Genomic DNA, 20180 nt, shown 5'->3' with positions numbered 1-20180 from the left:
GTCTTTTCGAATACAATCAGTCACTTTTGAATCGCAAATAAATTCTGGGGTAATGCATATATGGCGCTAGTCTGAAATTTCTCAAGCGAAGAGAATCTCGCACCGCAGAAGATTTCTTCTCAACTGCCCAGCAAACTGATCGATAACATATAAAACTTCGTATTACGCAAAAGAAAAATAACTTTGAACATCATCTCTCATCATGGGTAAAAACGGAAAATTCGGCAAAGACTATGGAAAAGTGGTTGGTAAAGACCTTCCTGGACGACCCGGATGGAAAGGTCCAGGATTCACCAAAAAAGCCGAACCAAAACCAAGAAAGGCAAACCAAGAAGAGGAGAAAGATCTACCTAAAGAATCTCTTCTTCCTGTGAAGTTGCAACAGCTCTTGTTGAATGTTTTCAGAGACGCATACTCAGGTGTTATCGATTCTGATAATTTTCAACAGCTTTTGCAGGACGTCAAAGGAGCTTTATATGATAGAGATTTCAGTCGTGCATTCGGAAACGACGAATATCTCGATGTTTATTCTGCAAGATGGTCACCCAGCAGGTCATTATGTTATGCTTCAATTCTTTTGGACCTTCAAGAACATTTTGGAGAAATACTGCCACGTGATAAGAGCGCTCAAATGAAAGTTGACTCTGAGGCCACGACCGACGCTGCTCCATCCACAGCTCCTTCTAAGTCAACAGCACGAGTTATATCCATCGGCGGGGGCGCAGCCGAAGTTGTTGCATTCGGAGGCTTCTTAAAGCATGGATTTGAAAAATCAGACACGGGAACGACTTCACCAACCGCGGATGATGCAATGGCTTCCCTTACTTTATCTGATGCAAACGATAGCATCGAATTACTACTTGTCGATACAGCATCCTGGGCAAATGTTGTCAAAAAACTTCACACCGGTATCACAACTCCGCCACCAATATCCAAATATGCAAGCGCATCTGCTAAAGCAGCAAATTCGGCTCTTGTTAAGCCTGAAGATTTCACTACAAAGTTTCTGGAACATGATGTATTAGCAATGAGTCAAGCTGAGCTTGGTAATCTGTCTGGCAAAAAGCCCGTTCTTGTTACCTTATTCTTTACCCTAAATGAGTTATACACGGCATCAATTAGCAAAACGACTGCTTTCTTACTCAACATAACGTCGGTTCTTCCAAAAGGGTCCCTACTTCTAGTTGTGGATAGTCCAGGGTCATATTCAGAAACCACAGTCGGTACAGAAGAGAAGAAATATCCGATGAAGTTTTTACTTGACCATTTTTTGATTGAGACACAAAAGTCAAGGGGAAAAGAGAGCGTTCCTGACTGGGTTAAAGTCCACTCCGAGGACTCTCAGTGGTTTAGACTACCTGAAACTCTCCGATATCCAATTCCTTTGGAAAATATGCGATACCAGGTACACCTTTACCGTCGTTCATAAGCAGGGTGATTTCGATAGCAGCGATCACAATTGAGAAGATGAGTTCTGAAAGTCATAATCATAATTCATTATCCATACATAAAATCGTCAAGGTAACCACAATATGCCAACCTCATCCTGTTGGCTAATACCGACTAAACATCAAAGGTACCAATGCGGTACTACTCTCATGACCAAAAAACCCTCTGGACTTCTTTGGCGAAGAACATGAGGCCCCTAGTTGCAAAGGCTTGGGCCAGGCTGTCAATACCCATTCTTTTTTATCTTGAGTCTTGCAGAACTCTTTGCCAAGCTGCTTTAGCACAGCTTCTCTTGCCTTCTTCAAAGCCATTATCCTCTTATCAGGATCATCAATCAATTCCTGTTGAGCATCCTCCTTTTCAAAGTTACGCTGAACGCCTTGTATATTGGGATCAAAAGTCATTGGGTGTAATAACTCTACTGGAGGCGAAGCAATCGGTATTGGAGCCGAAATCTTTAGTTTTACCTCTTTACCAGAATCGTCTTCATCATTCTTCTCAATCTCATTTTCCTTTTGCCTATGCTTGCGTCTCCGTCTGCGATGATGCGACCTCTTTCTCTTGAGCTTTGTACCTGTTATAGATGACTCCTTCATACCAGGCAATGTTACGCCAGACAGAGTATCAATTACTTCCGGTGCCTCTTCAATATCATACAATCCACTACCACTCTGATATTGCAAACTATCAACATCAGATCCGCTCGGTTGAGACAACCATTCATCACTGCTTCGACAATTTCTCGACGTCAATGGTGCCAATGCTCGCTCCCAAGTGCCACCATTTATCAACGTGGTATTCTCAAAATCAAATTCTTTCACCGTGTGTCGATGTTCATAAACAAAATCTGCGACCTGCTGCTCCGACATCGTGGTATTCCTCACTTGCATATATCGCAATTTGGGAAATACCATTGGTGGTCTTGGAGGAGCAGCTGGTAATGGCGACATCGGGGATGTCACTTCTCCAAATAACTTGATCGTCTCTTTTGGTGGCGCGAATAATGGATCACTGAATAGAGAATATGGACAAGGACCTTTCCTTCCATGCCATCCAAAACTCACTTTCTCCAAACTCGGCGCAAAGTTCCGAATGTAATCATCCAAAATCTTCAAATGATCGCGACCAGGCAGTAAACTTTGGAAGTCCCATGAATCCATCGTGATGCTGAGCTTTCTTATTTGTCTCCATCGTCGTCCTGCAGATGGGGTACACCCAAAACCAGACATATGACGCAGGTATTGCAGTCCAGATGGATGGATGTGGATGGACAGTTTCTCCAACTTCAATACCGGCGCTCGCTCAATGGCAATGCGTAGGCTTATAAGTGCATAATCGACAATATCCCTTCTATACCTCTGCGAAGGATCTTGATCTGGACATGAGATTGTCAGATGGCGCAGGTTGGGTAGATAAGATAGCGCTTTAATGAATGTGGGGATATTGGTCGCGGCATGAAAGAGAGGTGGATATTGTTGAGTCAATATCTCGCCTAGCTCAGGACATCCATACTTGGGACGTCGATTACTAGGCCTTTCGTTGTGAGGGGCCATGCTGGTATGTGGTGTATACAGAAAGTTGATCTCCTGACCAGTGATAGGGTTCAAGAGAGGAGGAAGAAATGTAGCATTGGAGTGAGGCATGTAGAATATCAGGTGTTGAATGTATTTTCCGATCCGAGAGAGAGCTTCTAGACGGGAAGGTCGAGTGAGTGAGGTGGGAGTGAAGGTTATACGGGTTCGGATGAAGATCTCGCTGGTTATTAGGCCGCAGATTTCAGTGGATACAAGGCGGAGGGAACATTGGGAGGAGGTATCTAAGTGGGTGAGAATATTGGTGATGATATTTTGGGATCGCCAGAGGCGGTTGATTGTTGGGTTGGTGGTGGCCATAACTTGCGCATATCGCTTGGGAAAGGGATTGGAGGGAGTATGAAGTCAAGTCCTGCTTGATATTGATAAATAAATATCGTCGATGAAATTTTGAAGCGGGATACAAATAAAGAGTAAAAGATTTGAAAAGACCAATTGAGATTGAGAAGTCGAAGTGAGCTGAATATGGATTCCAAATGAATGAATAAACAAATCTCAATCGACTACTCACAACTCAACGACACAATATAATCTCACTCAATCACAAAAGACCCTCGTCCTCATCAACATCAATCGATTGAGTGTGTAACCTCAAATCGCAATTCAAATAAAACAAACACAAAAGTTACGAAAGGAAAATCAAAAAAACAACCTCAGTCCCCTCCCCTTTCTTTATAACATATACCCCATCCTCCACAAACTCCAACAATTTCCTTCCCCTCCTCCAAATCTCGAAATGCCGCACACAAAAAACCCATTCCTCGCATCGAATCTTCTCTTCCCCTTCTCTTCCCCATCCCGTCTCTCAATCGAACTACCTCTGACTCACACTTGCTCGTCCGACACACAGGGTCTCCTGCACAAGCAAGCACGTAAACACATTCTTGCACCATGATGATTTACCGAACGCCTCTCTCCCCGGGATTCCACAAAGCCACTCTACTTCATCCCAGAACACTAAACGCGAAATGCTCGCGAAAAACCACGAGGAGAGAACGCGATAGCCGCGTTGAGTGGATGGGTATGTGCATTTTCTTATGCGAGGGACTTGGTATAGACTAGGGTTTTATGTCATATCATTTCATGTAGCTGTACGATATATCGGATTGCATGGTTTGGAGCGTAGTGTGATGGATAAGAGACAGGGGGTGAGTATCCGAATATTATGTGTTTGTATGGATGGATTTTGATATGATTAGATTATCCGAACAAGGAATCAATTCGCCAGCATCAGATCTTGGCGGAGAATTGTTAACCATAAGTTTCGGGTAGGGCAGGGGGAAGAAAGAGGGGTAAGGATGTAGATACTGTACTTCGTGTATTCGAACCTATATGCAATGTGCATGTATGCATGTATGTTTCAAGAACGATAATTGGAAGCAAGAGAATAGGATACAGATAACCTTTGAGAAACCGTTTTGCAAGTTGGAAATTGGAAAGTAGGGAGTGGAAACGCGGTATTTGGTATGAGGGGGTGGAGAGAATAGATTGGTAGGTAGGTAGATGTTACTCATACAGTACTTATTTTTATTCGGTTAGTCTAGTCTACCGTTCAAAGTTCAAAGTCGAAAATCGAAAGAAACGAATGAGGAGACAAAACTTCAGAATGGGTGGTAGGTAAGATTACTGATTACTTACTGGTTACTTGCTACATACGTAATATCAATAACTATATCGACCTCACCGAACGAAAACCCAACAAGGTTAAACGAGCCGACCTGGTGGACGAGTTGCGAGCATAAAGGCGTTGAATATGTATGCCCAGGTGTACTATGTATGTACTCCGTGCTCTGTACACATCGGGATTGGGAGGACAGGCATTGGATACCAATATACCCACCCACCCGTCTTCTATACCCTTTCTTTTACCTTTAGAGTACCTTTACCTTTACCTTTATCCCCTCTCTATCTTTCTCTCTAAGCTCCCTCCCTGTATCTACCCTCCCCCGACTCAGATCAGACCAACCCAGAACAACTCAAACAAACAAACAAACATACAAACAAGCAACCACCCCCCTCAAAAAAAAAAAAAGGAAACGCGTGCAATAACCTTAACATAAACGCGAAAGCAACGCGCTTGTTTGGAAATAATTGGCTGTCATATATATTATGCCTTGATATCATATTCCATTCTATTCCGATTCTATTCCATTCCATTCCATTCCATTCCAATTCTATACCAACTCTCAATTCAATTCACCCATTCGTACAATATAGCCAGATGCTCACAATCCGTTTCCTATCCTCCAAATCTACTAGTACATTCTCCCAGAGTTCATACCAATAATAAGTACCTAGTTGACAGGCAGTAAGTATCACGACCTAATAGAATAGCTTTGAATTCCATTTTGCGATTTATCGATTCGACTTCAAGGGATTGATATATACACAAGAGTAGATACCTATTATATGCGCAAAACTACTCGCGTTTGATTTTCACTCATGTTTTCTTTGCGACACTTCTTTAACTCGCTTATCACATACATATCCATCACGCATTCACGCATTCACTCATCCATTCAAAAATTCGCGAGGCAAAAAATACGAGAGATGACATGCGATTATTTGCATCTACGTTCATTTCTCTTCGCGTCTTACTAACGTGTCAATGTGATCGCCTGCCTCCTACTATTCCACTCATCCACTTTTCAACCATTCCACCACAATCAATCTCCCTCCTATCATTTCTGAAATCCCATTCAGATCAAAATATCCAACTCCTTCTGTCCCCCACGCATTCATGAACCCCTTGAACCACTATGCCGATCCTTCACATCTTATCATCTTTCATTATTCTGCCATGCATGCCACTATTCGAACTTGCCAACTCCAGATGTTCAATCATTTTCCCCATCCATTCACTCGTCCATCCACTCTTCCATCCATCGGACTTGAAAAGTCTTCGACCGTTTCGAAAATACAAAGTTTCAGATAAGGAAAAGTAAACCCAATAAAAGAACCCCGCCAGTGAACTTTTATTATATCGTCTCGTTTCCTGGTCTTTCAGTTCGCCCAAACGCCATTATGCAATATCTTTTAATCAGTACTTTTTGTACCTGCAGCCAATAATTTCCCCTTGAAAATACAATTCTGAAGGACTTGGGTGAATAAAGAAAACTCGTGTCATTCCAATCGCGCATTAAATATTAAAATGCTTTTTTCGTGTATAATAAGCTGGGTATCCTGATGAAGCGAAAAAAAAAAGGAAAAAAAGTAAAATGCGGAAATTAAACGCGCTCTATCTGTTGTGTTGTAACGTGGTCATGTAGAAGTCAAAGGTGAGGGAGGTGAAGGAGTCCCGTTCGTTTTAATGAGGTCAGCTTCAGAATTTGATGCTGGACTGGATGTTGAAGTGGATGTATTTTTGTGTTGTTTTTTCGACGTTTGCCCCTTTTCTGGTGTGCTTTTTCGAGTTACGGAGGAGTCTTCTATCTCTTCTGGGATAGTGGCGAATTTCTTGAGAACTTGCTTGAGAGCTGGTCGTCGAATAGGTTTACTATGAAAGATTAGTCTTCCGGTTGTAATGAAAGTAAGTGGGCGGAGAACAAACCTTAGGAAATGATCCATTCCGGACTCATAGCATTCTTTGACATTACTCTCTTCAGCAAAAGCGGTTAGTGCTACAATGGGCGCAGAATAACCCATTTCTCTGATTAATCTCGTGCTTTGCAGTCCATCCAGATTTGGCATTTGAATATCCATAAAGATCAAGTTGAAGAACGTGCCCTCTTCCATGCTTTGCTTTACCTTATCGTATGCCTCCTGGCCATCCTTGGCAACTACTACATCATACACGTCTTCGAGTTTAAGCATGCGAAGAACTACCTCTTGATTGACAAGATTGTCTTCGGCAACCAGAACTCGAATTTTCTTATCCCCGACTTTCTCCTTGGCGGCGCGATCGAGCGCGGCGAGTTGAGATTTTGCATTATCCTCGTTAGGTGGAGGTGTGGGGGATGATGTAAAAAATGGCTGTCGAAGTCCCACCAATCGAGGTTGAGTATCCATTGAATAGCCTGCACCGCTATTGCCTTTTCCAGGGGACCCTACAGCAGCCGTGGCATCAATGGAACCCTGTGGAGTATGGCGTTCGAGCTCTGATTGCGAAACCATGCTTGCAGGCCGAGAACCAATAACATCAGAACTAGATGTGCTTGGTGCTCGCTCCTTGACAAATTTTAATGGTAACTGAACATTGAACGTGGAACCTTCTCCAAGTGTACTAACGAGAGAGATAGAACCTCCCATAAGGCCTGCTAACTGGGAGCAAATACTTAATCCCAACCCGGTTCCTCCATATTTCTTGTTTAAACCTAGATCAGCCTGTACGAAAGGCTCGAAGACTCGCTCCTGTAGATGCTCGGGAATACCAGGTCCGGTATCCTCAACCTCTATTGAAAACCATAAAGTCCTAGCATTGTTTGGTGGCGGAGTTGCCGATCTCTCATTTAACTGGACACGAGCTCTTGGATCCATAGGGTTGATTACTAGTGCAGTACCAGCTTGCTTGGTATTCGAAGCTGTCCTTGATATTTGACCCGATGCATGCGTTGAAGTATGCCCTGAAGCATTTGATCCAGAGCCGGTACGGGTTCTAACATTTCTCCTGTGGGAGCTCTGCTTCGATCCCATGGAATTTCGGCTAGTGACACCATCAAATTGTTGTTCCAATTCGCCCATACATCTAATTCTGACTTCTACTTTTCCTCCTGCTGGTGTGAATTTGAGGCTGTTGCTGACTAGATTGATAATGATTTGGAGAATTCTGTGTTGGTCACCCCACAAACACATATCTTTCAATCTACCGATACCATTAGGTCCTAGTGCTGGTAGAGGCTTTCCGGTCGGTTTTTCTAGTTGGGTTCCATCTGTACTTTCAGTGCCCAAGAAGTGGACTCCAAAAGTAATACCGCCTTCATCCACTTGCTTTCGGAATATGTTCTTGATCTGCTCTTTTACATCAGACAGTCGGAACTCTTTCTCTTCTAGATGCAATTGCTGGCCAATTTGGTTCTTGCTGAACGTCAAAAGATCATTCAATAAGTTTAACAAAAGGTCACCAGATTTGTAAACCGTCTTCAATGAGCGTTTGATGCTTGGCAAATCATCCTCGCCCATGCATACGGCGCACATTCCCAGAATCCCGTTCAATGGAGTTTTCAATTCATGCGATATGTTTGCAATGAATAATGTTTTACTCTCATTTGCTGCCTCCGCTGCCTTTTTAGAATGCTCAAGTTGTTCCGTACGTTCGGCAACTTTGGATTCGAGACTCGTGTATTGCAGGAGCAATTCGTCGCTCATTTCATTGAATTTCGAAGTTAAATCCGTAAGCTCGTCTTCAATCCAATGTCTTCGATCAGGTACCTTTCCAGGGATTTTAAAATCTCTTCGCCTATCGGCCTCTGATTTTTCTGCTTTTGACACACGACGCCCTGAATGTGTCAGTTTTCTCAGCCGGACCAAAAATCCCGTTTTCTTGTACCCGCTTGAATCGCCCTCGCCGACTTCTTCATCGCCATATAAGTCGTCGTCTATACTTTGACGCGGAGTGTAACCCGGTGGCTGAACGGATTGTTTTGTGGCATCTCTTAGTCTTCTGATTGGTCGAACACTGAAATGAGCCATCGGTATAACCTTGTCGTTGTTAGCAATTTTGAATGGACAAAGTACATTCAATTCGCCGAGACAAAAATAAAGAGGCATTGAATATGTGCTCAATGGTCCGAACTAGCAGACTAGATGCAAGGTTTACAGTTCCAATTGAATCCAAAATTGAACAGCCTTTCAATACCGGATTGAAGCCCGGACTGTCTTTTGGAAACCACAGCGAGAGAAGAAACATTATAAAAAACTTACCACAATAAGGATCAATCCAAATGTACCAAAAACACATGCAAGTAAGATATTCCTAAGCTTGATAATGGGTTCCCAAGCTTCAGAATGAGCTTGTTCGACTATCAAAAGCCAATCAACCAGTGCACTTTGTGGTCTTGCCCACCCTACCGACACCTTTACTCCTTGCTCGTTTGTGGTTGTGATATAACTACTGGCATTATTGACTTTCGGATTCTGTCGTCCAAACCCATCTAGAATAGCCGGATATTGGCCTTCGCTAAAATTCGAGCTTCCATATTGAGTTAAATTTGCATTGTAGTCGGAATGCCTATCAGTTTGTCCGTCAAGAGGATATGGAGGGAAAACGTATTTGACACTTGCTTTTGTCAAATTATGGAGGTCGGGTTCATAAGTTGCTGTAGCCGGTCTCGACATGTACGAGAACTGGTTCTCTCGTCGATTGGTTCCCACGACCAACACTATTCCTGTATTATCCAAGCCCTCCCGAGAATAAATAACGTCGATTAGCGAAGTTGCAGCTGCTACCACGGTCATATAACCTAGAACGTAATCGGGATTTGAATTCTCGACAATCGGCAAGGTCAGTGACACTAAAGCATAGGTGCTATTAATCTGTAAAGGCCCGAGTAGAAGAGCAGCACTTTTATTCAGTGGGTAATCGGCAAATGCATATACCTGTGTAAAATTCGTTCCTGGAGCATTTGGGTCGGGATCTGTGGTTGGGATATAAGAGATATTGGGATACAAAGCCGCTGGATATCCCTGATCAGCATCGCCTAGAAAGGCAGGCTGATTTAATGAGTTATTATAGGGAAGTTGTATATCTGCAACACCTCCAAGCGATTAGTATGAATTATATCTGTGAGAGAAGATGACCTACCGGATGCATTGGCTGTGACATTCAATATCCCACTGACCGAACCTGTCTGATTCCGCGAAAATATGATTACTTGAAGCAGTGCAGATAGACCACCAGAAGCCAAAGCGCTTTGTACATCTTCTCTTGCTTCATTCCACTCGGGAACTCCACTATAAAAGTCGCGAATGGCCTCCTGGATAAGGATCCTAGTGACGATGGTCGAACATGTGGCCTGAATTAGGAGTAAATCGGAAGCCACTGAAGCGGCTTTGAGTGATGCAGTAAGACTAAGGGCATTTTCTTTAACGTCGACTGTAAAACTATAATTGTTGAACCAAGTCGCGAGAGCCAGCACAATCAATGGAACAAGAGCAGCCACCAGGACAACCAGGCCAAGTTGTAGCCTGATACCAATCCTCATCTCCAGACCGTTATATGTTTGGTCGTCGACGATGGGTCTGGGAAACAGCCTTGTTGATTCAAGCCAAATCCGGCCTCGCAATCGAACGATTCGCTACACCTGGGCACTCGCAAACAATTCCCTCGATAGTGTAGATTTCGACTTGTACAATTTCAATTTGGTTTCTTTGCGACGTTTCGAATTCATCAGGAGTATTGTATTATCCAAGGAAGTCGTCGAATTATTTTCCGAAGGTTGCCGCGCAAGCCTAGTAGCTTGAGCTCTTCCTTCAAGAACTCCAAGAACTGGTCCACCCCGCGTTGGTGCTCAAGTTGTTGATTGTTGGGTCAATGTATGCGTCGCATATTCAAAACATATGCATCATTATGTCAAGGATCGGTTTTGAAGAGAGTTCGAGAAGGAAAGGTGGTGGTCGATTGATGGTCAGATTTACAAAAGATGGTGGTGGTAGTGGTAGTGGTGGTGGTGGTGGTAGTGGTGAGCGATTACCAAAAAGCTATCACGAAAGAAAAGATGTGATGTGATGAGAGGTGAGAAGTCGAAAGTCAGAAGTTCGAAGTCAGAAGTCAGAAGTCCAAAGTCCAAAGTGAGAAGTGCCCAGTGTGGATTGGAGATTAAAGATTGGAGGATTAAAGAAAGAGAATTGCTTCTAGAGTTTGCAAGTGAACAACTTTCGACCAGGATTATTTATGATTTGGTACTCCCCGAACCCCACAAATAGAAAGACGAAAGTTAAATAAACGATTGAGATGCTGGTGATCGAGATGGAAGGGATTATGATTACTAAGGATTTATTATGGAAATAGATATGAACAGATAGATATAAATATGAAGATGGATATAAATCTAAATATAAAAACGTTATAGAAGAGTTCTTCGCAGATACTTTTACGGATAAGCAATCAGACTCTAGATTGTTTAGACTATAGAATAAATGAATGTAAATACACGTACAGATTACAGATTACATATTACATACATTATTTATATACGTAAACATAAACATACATTATCACACACCCACGGCTAAAATTCATAATTATGAGTCTAGACCTACTAGGTATCAATATTTCAATCTAATATATCCATACTAGGGAGGCACGGGAGGATCGAATTGACAAGTATAAACGGTTCATTGTGGCACTGTCCGTCCGTCTTTCGTCTTGATAGGTAGGTAGGTATGCAGTAGTAGACAGGCGAGACAGGTATCTAATACTTAGTCACTTGGTATATTATCCAAGGTATGTATCAATCATCACCGCCGTTAAGACATTGTAGAAATTACCATGACAAGGGGCATTAGCCATTCCAAGGTTGGCATAGACATTCATGGATAGACACACTTCTTCGATCGGAATCGCTCCCCAGAAACCTAATTATCTATCAAGACAAAAACATTCATCAAATTCCACAGTATTACGAATCGTAGCCAACGACCTATCTTGAAGCTACCTCCCTGGTATCTACTACATCGTACCACCAGTACATATCACTCTTTCGACAACACATCGCACCAACAATCTCCTATCAATACCGAGTACAAGCACTGTACACACACAGAGAGAGAGACAACACCCCACCACCACCACACCATCAGCCACACCCTCCAAGCAAAAGGAAAAAAACCCGCGCTCCCAGTCCAACACCAGCGTGGTAAGTTGTACCGGAGCCTCCAGAACCCTCCTCATTGGTCCCATGATGAAAACCATCTCAATCAAAGACAAAAACGGTTCTTTCATCCGCGACTATGCCATATCTGGTAACATCCCCATCAACTAATCAACTGATGTATGGAAAGAAACATCCAGACATCCAATCCATCCTCCTTGCTTACGGAGCGGAGAGAATACTTCTCATAATCCGAATGGGTTTTCGTCTTTTTCGCCTCCTTCCCCTTGGTCTTTATGAAGCACAAGATGTAGGTACATGTGTAATGTTTTTATGTTTTTCGTATCGTATCTTGTACAACTAAGGTTAGGTAGGTAGGTATGTAACTTTTAGGTGCGATGGAAATAGGTATCTACCTAGGTAGTCAAAGATAGTTATGTATCTACTGCATCAAAAATCCAGTTTCACATGGTGATCCCCAATCATGTGATGTCAAATCTCAAAAATAACAAGATCCCGAGACCGAGATCATCTCGAGTGAACGGACCGAAAAGATACTTTCCTTTTCGTTTGCGAATCATGGGGTAGGGTCCCTAACCTTACATGAATAGGTAGAGTGAGTGCAGTGCGCCCATACCTAGGTAATTTCCAGGACCCGAGGATAATAATTCTCGGATCTCAGATTAGATGTCTAAAATATAAAATATAAAATATAAACTATAAACTATAAACTATAAAAAGTATTCGTAGAATAAATCAGATCTATATATTAAAACTCATTATTTAAATTGGAATATACATACCTACATTTATATATATTCAATATATAACTATATCTATCTATCTATCTAAATGTATATAATATAGTAAAACCCTAACCGAATTCTCTACATCTCAAGCCTATTCATTCATCTACCTAGGTATCTATCTATCTAATCAATCTCCCCCTCAAAATCACTTACTAATAGATAGTCTTAATCTTCAATCTTCAATCTCTAACTGTGACACTTTGCCTTAGAAGAACTGCGAGAGCAGGGTACAATTTATCCTTAGAATCTACAACTACAGAATCGGGAGCAAAGCGCTCGTAGAGCGCTCCTATATACTAGCTATGTACACGTGATTGTGCACGTGCGCACGCGCGCACGTGAGCGATCGCAACTGCGATTGGGTGCGATCCGTGACAATGGATGTTTTTACCTAGGGATTGGAGATGTCAATCGAACCTTCCTTTATTTTTAACACACTTTGATTTACATTACATTCACAAAATATCAACGAAATGATTGCAATCAAAAAAGAATTCGAAACTTTCAACAGAAGGAGAAATTTTCTTGAACTGCTGGGATTTATTCTGTATCAACACTTTTTCTCATATCTAATATCTCCAAAAACGACGTATACTATACCTTCATGGTATGCTGATCATGCGCAAGCAGTCGCATGGATAGAGCGATTCTTAATTATGGAATCACGCACAACAAGGGAAGATGCGAGATCTAAAGCCACGCAATTTGCTGGGGCGGGAAGATTATTGTATGCAAAATCTTTGAACTCCTGGACACGATCTCTTGGAGATGAGGACATGGCAATCGATATCTATTACGCACTGCAGTCAATCATGCTGGATCCCAAAAAGCGAGAGAAGGCTGATATTCCGGTGAGTTATGATACAAGCTGATATTGAAATCAGCTTATACTTACTATGATATATAGGAACTCATAAGTATACGAATCACAGAGGACCGTGTAATTTTACTACATTCCCAGGTTCAAAGGCTATTATCTATGATCCCAAAGGAGCTCAGCTTATTCCAAAAATTTCACCTAATACTGCTACTCTCATTGATCATCGCTATTCCGTTAACAATCGACATCTTTTCAAATAAATATTATTATACAGGAACTGGTACATTCTCAATCCTCTGGTTTTTTACTATACCAACAACCCTTACGATTGTACTTATATGTGCATGGAAAACTCTCGACTACCCAATAACAACGCTCTGAAGATATACCAAGGCGCTTTGATGATCGTGGAGCAATTCTGCACAGCACGTTGTTGGAATTGGAAGTGGAAGTCATGAGATGAGACAAAAATGATTAAGGGGCTGGTGAGGGATAGATGCTGGTATTGCATAGAGATACTGGGTTCATGTTGGCTTCTCATTGCTAGGTATGGGCATAGACACTTAAATGCTAAGACGAGATTAGGCGTTAAGACTTCTATGAGTCAAAGGGGAGGGAGTGGTTATATTGCGCTGCTTTTGTGAGTAGCAATGAAGAAATGTTTTGCGGGTTCTGGGTTAAGGGGGCATACTATTTTTATTTTTATTTTTTTTTATGAAAAGGGGCGTGGGGATTGTAATTTTACACCTACAATGAGTGATAAATTTCCATACGATTTACTTTTCAGATGGGAAAAGAGATAATCTGGATTGGTTGGAACATATAAATGAAATCCAAACACCCACAGAAAAGTAACTACATATGCACACAATTTCGCACTTCCAAAATCCCACATCTCGCTTCCAAGTTCCTCGCTTGCAAATTCCTTCTCCTCACAACCCATGATCCACAATCTGCTTCTCAACACCCCTCTCCACCACCCCCGGCCCCGCCATCTCCATCTCAAACTCCAGATCCGGTTGTATCTCCGCATACAACGCATTCTTCTCACTCGCCATCTTGAAATTATACGCTGCCTCCTCATCCTCAATCACATGCACTCCTTTCTTCAGCTCTCCATTCGCATCGCGGGTTCCTCCCACCGCCGCTTCGACTTTCAATTGGATTTCGCATCCGCGGTCTAAGAGCGCGAAGAGGAATCCCGCTTCGTCGACGGTGGATCCGGTGCTTAATAAGCCGTGGTTGAGGAGGATGGCTACTTTGTTGTAGGGACCGAGGGCACGCGCAATGTTGGCGCCTTCTTCAGAGGCAAAGACGATGCCGCCGTAGGAGGCGTAGACAGCGATGCTGTTGTGGAGGTTGCAGATGTCTTGGTTGAGCATATCGAGGGGTCGACCGAAGACGGACCTGGGTATTGTTAAGACTTGTATGTGGTAAAGTTCTGAACAAGAGACTCACCATGCTCGACCAGCATTTGTGTGTGCATGACAAATAGCATGTACGTCAGGACGTGCTTTGTGAATTGCAGAGTGGATCAAAAACCCAGCGGCATTGGCAGGACGAGACTGTGATTGAGTTAATGACAACATCTTCCATATTCATATTCACGGTTTGCGAAAGGAAACTCGTACTCGATTTCCTCCTACAACTTTTCCACTGTCTAAATCTAAACACATCATATCACCAGCAGTCATCAGACCGAAATGTCGACCGAGGGGATTCATCCAGATGTAGTTCTCAAACTCTGGGTCTCGGACAGAGATATGTCCTGCCATTCCTTCGGTGAAACCACGACGTGAAAAGTCTCGGAAGACGGCCGCCATGTGGATGAGAATGTGGCGACGATGAGCAGCATGATTCGGAAAGGTTGGAATACCTAGAAATATTGTCAATGAATGAGCGAGTGAGGTTGAAGAAGAAAAAGAAAGTAAAGATTTTGTAAGTGAAGATGGACATATATGATTATCTTCGTGTATTCCTTCCGCATACTCAAGCCCAGATAGAAACTAACCATCCAACAGAATGATGATATCTTGCAATTGCAAGCCAGTATCACTCAGTAACTCCCATACCTTCTACCACCTTCATCACCTAACTTCACAATCCTCCAAAACTCATCTCCACAATACAAGACACTCAACTTCAGCACCCACTACTCCCACTTTCCCATGAAACCCCCCAGACACAAGGAAAATCCATCATAACTCACCAGACATAACCACACCCCCATGACTAATCGCCTCCAACGGAGTTAAATCCTCTCCACCATGAACATGTTCGACTTTCTCATCTTTTACGACTGAAATGCTCTCCTCCCCTGTTTTCTTCTGAATAGGAAGATGTGATTCAGTCGCCGAGGGTGCCATAATTTCCAGCGTATTATTCTTCGTTTTATCTTATCAGGAGATAATCTTAAGGTAGCATATGATAAACAAATGATCAATCTTCGTAGTAAAGATATAGCACTCTTCAAATCTCAATCTCAATCGCAATTTCAGATTTCAGATGTTGAATATCAAGCCGATCACGGAGTTCCTGGATATATCAATATATATACCTAGTACTCTTCCACACACGCCAGCCAATTCAAGCTTGAAATATCGTAGAGGTACAGTAAATACCAGACCAATGTGGATGTAGATAGCGAAATGGTGGATCGACCTGTTGCAAACATATTACCTAAAGGAAGGATACTATCTCAGCTATCGAGGTGTGCGACGATAGTGGGATGACGCGAGATAAGACGATGATAGCAGTGGTGCTGAAACTTTTGATAAGAATCATGTGTGTAATGGAAGGTAATGTGATTGATTGAGAAGATAAAATAGTGCTTCCGTAGTTATCCCAAGACGCGGTGCTTAGATATCGCTCGTTTGATAGAGGTGGATGTGAGACTATTGTGGGCTCGGTGGGGTTGCTAATTGCGGGGTAAAGGTGGTGATGTGTGAGAGGAGGTGTTGATGTGAAAATGGGGTGAAACTTCTTTGTTTGTTTCTTGTCAAGATTGATTTTATTGTATTTCAACTGAACTCTATTATTCCTAATTTGACTGGTTCATAACCTTACTCATATAAATATACTCATCTAAATGGCCTCGAGAACTTTCAGCACCCCACCTCGCATCATAAAGAGTATAGAAATAGATTCTACATTCCACTTTGATCATAGCCAGAATCACAGTCACTCAAACACAGTAAATATTTTGAGGTGTCGGTATTGAATTAGGTAAAGTCGCCTATATCTAATCCCCCTATAATCCTCAACCGTTGCGCCCCTTCCCTCCCTATACCCATACCCAAACGCCCCAGTCTCCCATCAACACCACCTACCACCCAACCCCAAGATCCCAATGCCCCTTTTACCAACCATAACGCCTATCCCTTTACCCTCAAGTGAAACCCCCATAATCCCCCTAACCCCAAACCAAGTATTATACATTGAATATTATACAATAAACAGCAATGGGATTCACGAGATAATACTCGTTTCTCTCACTCCCCATCCCCGAGAGAATCCTATCGCTGTCCAGCCTACAAGTGATATCCCAACGCCATCCCACCACGCCCCCGACTTACCCCTCTCTAATCTATAGTTGCTACAGAGTATTATAACCGAGTATGATGAGTGACATACAGACATATCACCACCAACACTCAATACTCTGAGGCATGTACAGGTCCCAATCTTTACCCCTGCAAGTATCATACCCCTATGATACCGGATTCCGGGGATTAGTCAATTGGACGAGAGAGTGCGACATACCCGACCGAGCATATGCTCTTCGAATACAACCCCTGAACACCTCTTCCAGAACGCCTCTGCCGGAACACCTTTGCCGAAACGCCATTGATAAAGCAGTCGATAATGATGTTGAATGTGCGTGCCATTGATGCCGTCGAAAATTGACCAGAGACATCTTTCCACAAGTCATCAGCTTATCTCTCTCAACCCATTGCCCTACGAGTACCAGACATGGCAAAATCCATGACAATCAATGATACTCGTATTATGAAGAATGGATCCAAACGAGAGAGTGCGACATGTATATGTAATACATGTAACCCGTACGAGACCCCTGTATAGAAACGCCACCAAAAACATCTTTCCACAAACCGCCAGACAGAAAAAAACCAGAACCCCATACCAAGACGCCCCATCCAAAACGCCCCTCCCCCATATCCGACTTACCTCTCTCTAATCCGCGCGATTTGCAGATCCTAACCCATTACCCCTGCAAGCATCATGCATGACACATTAACATGTCAGTTACGATACCCATATTCCGGGGATTAGTTGATCAGACGAGAGAGTGCGGAGTGTTGATTTCACTTGAACACCTACACTCAAAACCCCCAATAGCCACCCCTGAGATTAGCATTTCACAATCCAAACACTTCATGTCCGAACACAAAGATTTTTTTAAATGGTTTTTATTGATAAACATCCCCTTTTTTTGTGATTTTCTTCATCTATTTTCCACTTGTTTTTGGTATGGGTCCCCCTGAAACGGTTGCCCATGCATACTTTTTATGTTTTTTGCCTCTGCTTTTTTGGTTTTGTTTTTCGATTTTTTCCTTTTCGATCCCCATGGACGTACTTTCTTTTCCTCTCGGCGTTGATATATTTTTTATAATTGATTTTTATCGTTTTTCCCCATTTTTTCCCGTTTTCGATCCCATGACGGACGTACTTTCTTCCCATTGATAATTATATCTCGAACCGTGACGCCCCCAATACTCAAGCCCCGTGGCGAGTGTCCCCCAAAACTCCAATGTCGTTTCTCGAAGTGATCTGATCGTGTCATGAGACACTCGCATCGAGGCAAATCGATACTCGCGGATCTCTCCAAAATTCTGAACATATAGCAACGGCATTTCTCAAAGTGGTCTGATCGTGTCATGAGACACTCGCATCGATTTGCCTCGATACTCGCGGACCACTTCAAAAATCTGAACATATAGTGCCACGGATTCCATAGTCCATCGCTCACGATGATCAGATTTTTGACAAGAGAAATGCCTCCCAAAACCCAAGTCCACTTTTGAACTTTTGTATACCTCAAATCACTGCCGTATCGCTAATATTATTAGCGAGAAACAGCAGGATACCCGGAACGCCCCGCCCACCCCCCAAAAAACCCAGATTTAATTAGCAACCCAATATTAGATTATAATAACGTTTGTATCCCCCATCCTTTCCCCGAAACTCCAGTGAAATATCAAACCCCCAGACTCCTCACCCCTGTCTCAACCATGATGATTAGAGACAGCCCTCCCGCAATGTGAACATTGTTGCGAGAAGGTTGGGAAGGTATTACTTACAAGGCCATGGCGATGGCAGCAACGGCAGCGAGAGCTGCAGCAGCGCTGACACCGTTGAGCGAAGCAGCACCTTGGAAGGTGACTGGACCGCTAGTGTTGGGGCCATTGGATGAGGTTGTACCTGATCCAGCTTGACCGGCTCCAGCTTGACCAGCTCCGGTTTGACCAGCTCCAGCTTGACCAGCTCCGGTTTGACCAGCTCCAGCTTGACCGGCAGAACCAGCTTGACCTGCTCCAGATTGACCAGCTCCAGATTGACCGGCAGAACCAGCTTGACCAGCTCCAGATTGACCAGCTCCAGATTGACCAGCTCCAGCTTGACCTGCAGAACCAGCTTGACCGGCTTGACCTGCCTGACCAGCGGAACCAGCGGAACCAGCTTGACCTGCAGAACCAGCTTGACCAGCGGAACCAGCTTGACCGGCAGAACCAGCTTGACCAGCTTGACCAGCTTGACCAGCGGAACCAGCTTGACCAGCTTGACCGACTTGAGTCTGACCAGCGGAACCAGCCGTAGCAACAACGGTTCCATTGGAGACACGAGCTGAGGTAAGTACAACAGCTGGGACAGTAGCGGCAGTGATAGTTCCGTTTCTGAAAATAGGGACAACGGAGACGACACCTGGAACTACAGAGGAAGCAGGTGCTGTTGTGATTTTGGCAATAGTAGTTTGAACAGTTGAGGAAACAGCGACTGTTGTGGTCTTGAGAGTTGAAGAAACAGGGACTGGTGTGGTCTTGACAGTTGAGGAAACATGGACTGCTGTGGTATTGGCAGTTGAGTAAGCGGGGCCAGTTGTCTTAGAGATGACTGGTCCAACTGGGGTCACAGTAGGTGGTGTGTCAACCTTGTTGATGATGGTGCAGCCAGTTGGGCAAGCAGTGATGGTGACCCATCCTGGTTTTGTTACAGTAACGACAGAGTTCTGGTGAGTGATGGTGGTAGGTGCAGGCAAATAGGTGGCGTAGGCGTTAACGATTTGAGTAATGTATGAAGCATTACCTTGGTTGACGAGGACGTTACCACCGTTGTTGGTGTTACCTGAGGAGGTTAGATTATTCACTATTTGATAGACCCTTTTGGGGGAAACTTTGACGACATACCTTGAAGGATAGCAATGTTGCTATCAGCGCCTGCAGCAGCACCGGCGCCGTTGCCGTTAGCACCTGCAGCACCTTGAGCTACGATGTTACCTTGGCCACTGACTTGACCATTAACTTGGCCATTCTGGGAGTTTTGTGCGGTAGCAACTCCACAGAATGCGAGGATAGCAGCTGCCTGGGATAAGTTGAGCTTCATCGTGACTGAGTGTGTTTTGCGAAGGAAAGGGGGTGTTGTAAAGGGAAGTATGTATTGTGAAGAGAAGGGAGTGTTGTGAATTAGAAACGATTGACTGCCAGAATAAGCAGAAATACTTCAAACTTTTGAAGGGAGAATCGAT

General features: G+C 43.4%; 6 protein-coding genes across 6 annotated transcripts; 2 read left to right on the top strand and 4 right to left on the bottom strand.

Annotated features, from left to right (window-relative positions):
- Positions 1-202: 202 nt before the first annotated feature.
- Positions 203-1429, top strand: EAE98_008082 (uncharacterized protein; the record flags this gene model as incomplete). The annotated part of the gene is made up of 1 exon (XM_038955705.1): positions 203-1429. The coding sequence occupies one exon, from the start codon at positions 203-205 to the stop codon at positions 1427-1429; it is 1227 nt and encodes a 408-aa protein (XP_038807999.1).
- Positions 1430-1553: 124 nt separating this feature from the next.
- Positions 1554-3341, bottom strand: EAE98_008081 (uncharacterized protein; the record flags this gene model as incomplete). Its single annotated transcript, XM_038955704.1, has 1 exon — positions 1554-3341. One exon carries the CDS (start codon positions 3339-3341, stop codon positions 1554-1556), a length of 1788 nt encoding a protein of 595 aa, XP_038807998.1.
- Positions 3342-5267: 1926 nt separating this feature from the next.
- Positions 5268-10978, bottom strand: EAE98_008080 (uncharacterized protein). Its single transcript, XM_038955703.1, has 4 exons — positions 9781-10978; positions 8901-9733; positions 6592-8678; positions 5268-6537 (listed from the first exon to the last, which is right to left on the bottom strand). Exons 1-4 carry the CDS (start codon positions 10178-10180, stop codon positions 6303-6305), a joined length of 3555 nt encoding a protein of 1184 aa, XP_038807997.1. The 5' UTR covers positions 10181-10978; the 3' UTR covers positions 5268-6302.
- Positions 10979-13253: 2275 nt separating this feature from the next.
- EAE98_008079 (uncharacterized protein) lies at positions 13254-13677 on the top strand (the record flags this gene model as incomplete). Its single annotated transcript, XM_038955702.1, has 3 exons — positions 13254-13448; positions 13505-13537; positions 13567-13677. The coding sequence occupies 3 exons, from the start codon at positions 13254-13256 to the stop codon at positions 13675-13677; spliced, it is 339 nt and encodes a 112-aa protein (XP_038807996.1).
- Positions 13678-14349: 672 nt separating this feature from the next.
- Positions 14350-15783, bottom strand: EAE98_008078 (uncharacterized protein; the record flags this gene model as incomplete). The annotated part of the gene is made up of 4 exons (XM_038955701.1): positions 14350-14824; positions 14876-14982; positions 15049-15293; positions 15627-15783. 4 exons carry the CDS (start codon positions 15781-15783, stop codon positions 14350-14352), a joined length of 984 nt encoding a protein of 327 aa, XP_038807995.1.
- A 2951-nt stretch (positions 15784-18734) lies between these two features.
- On the bottom strand, positions 18735-20038 carry EAE98_008077 (uncharacterized protein; the record flags this gene model as incomplete). The annotated part of the gene is made up of 2 exons (XM_038955700.1): positions 18735-19780; positions 19843-20038. The coding sequence occupies 2 exons, from the start codon at positions 20036-20038 to the stop codon at positions 18735-18737; spliced, it is 1242 nt and encodes a 413-aa protein (XP_038807994.1).
- Positions 20039-20180: the final 142 nt, after the last annotated feature.

The sequence above is a fragment of the Botrytis deweyae genome (assembly GCF_014898535.1).
Source record: "Botrytis deweyae strain B1 chromosome Unknown BDEW_020, whole genome shotgun sequence".
In the NCBI taxonomy this organism is placed as follows: domain Eukaryota; kingdom Fungi; phylum Ascomycota; class Leotiomycetes; order Helotiales; family Sclerotiniaceae; genus Botrytis; species Botrytis deweyae.
The sequence above is the reverse complement of the archived record's forward strand: the minus strand, read 5'-3'. Positions and strand labels throughout refer to the sequence as shown.

Coding starts and splice junctions, on each gene's coding strand:
- EAE98_008080 (XM_038955703.1), bottom strand. CDS start 10,180: ATGAGGATTGGTATCAGGCTACAACTTGGCCTGGTTGTCCTGGTGGCT. Junction 9,734..9,780: donor TGTCACAGCCAATGCATCCG/GTAGGTCATCTT, acceptor AATCGCTTGGAG/GTGTTGCAGATATACAACTT. Junction 6,538..6,591: donor GGAATGGATCATTTCCTAAG/GTTTGTTCTCCG, acceptor AATCTTTCATAG/TAAACCTATTCGACGACCAG.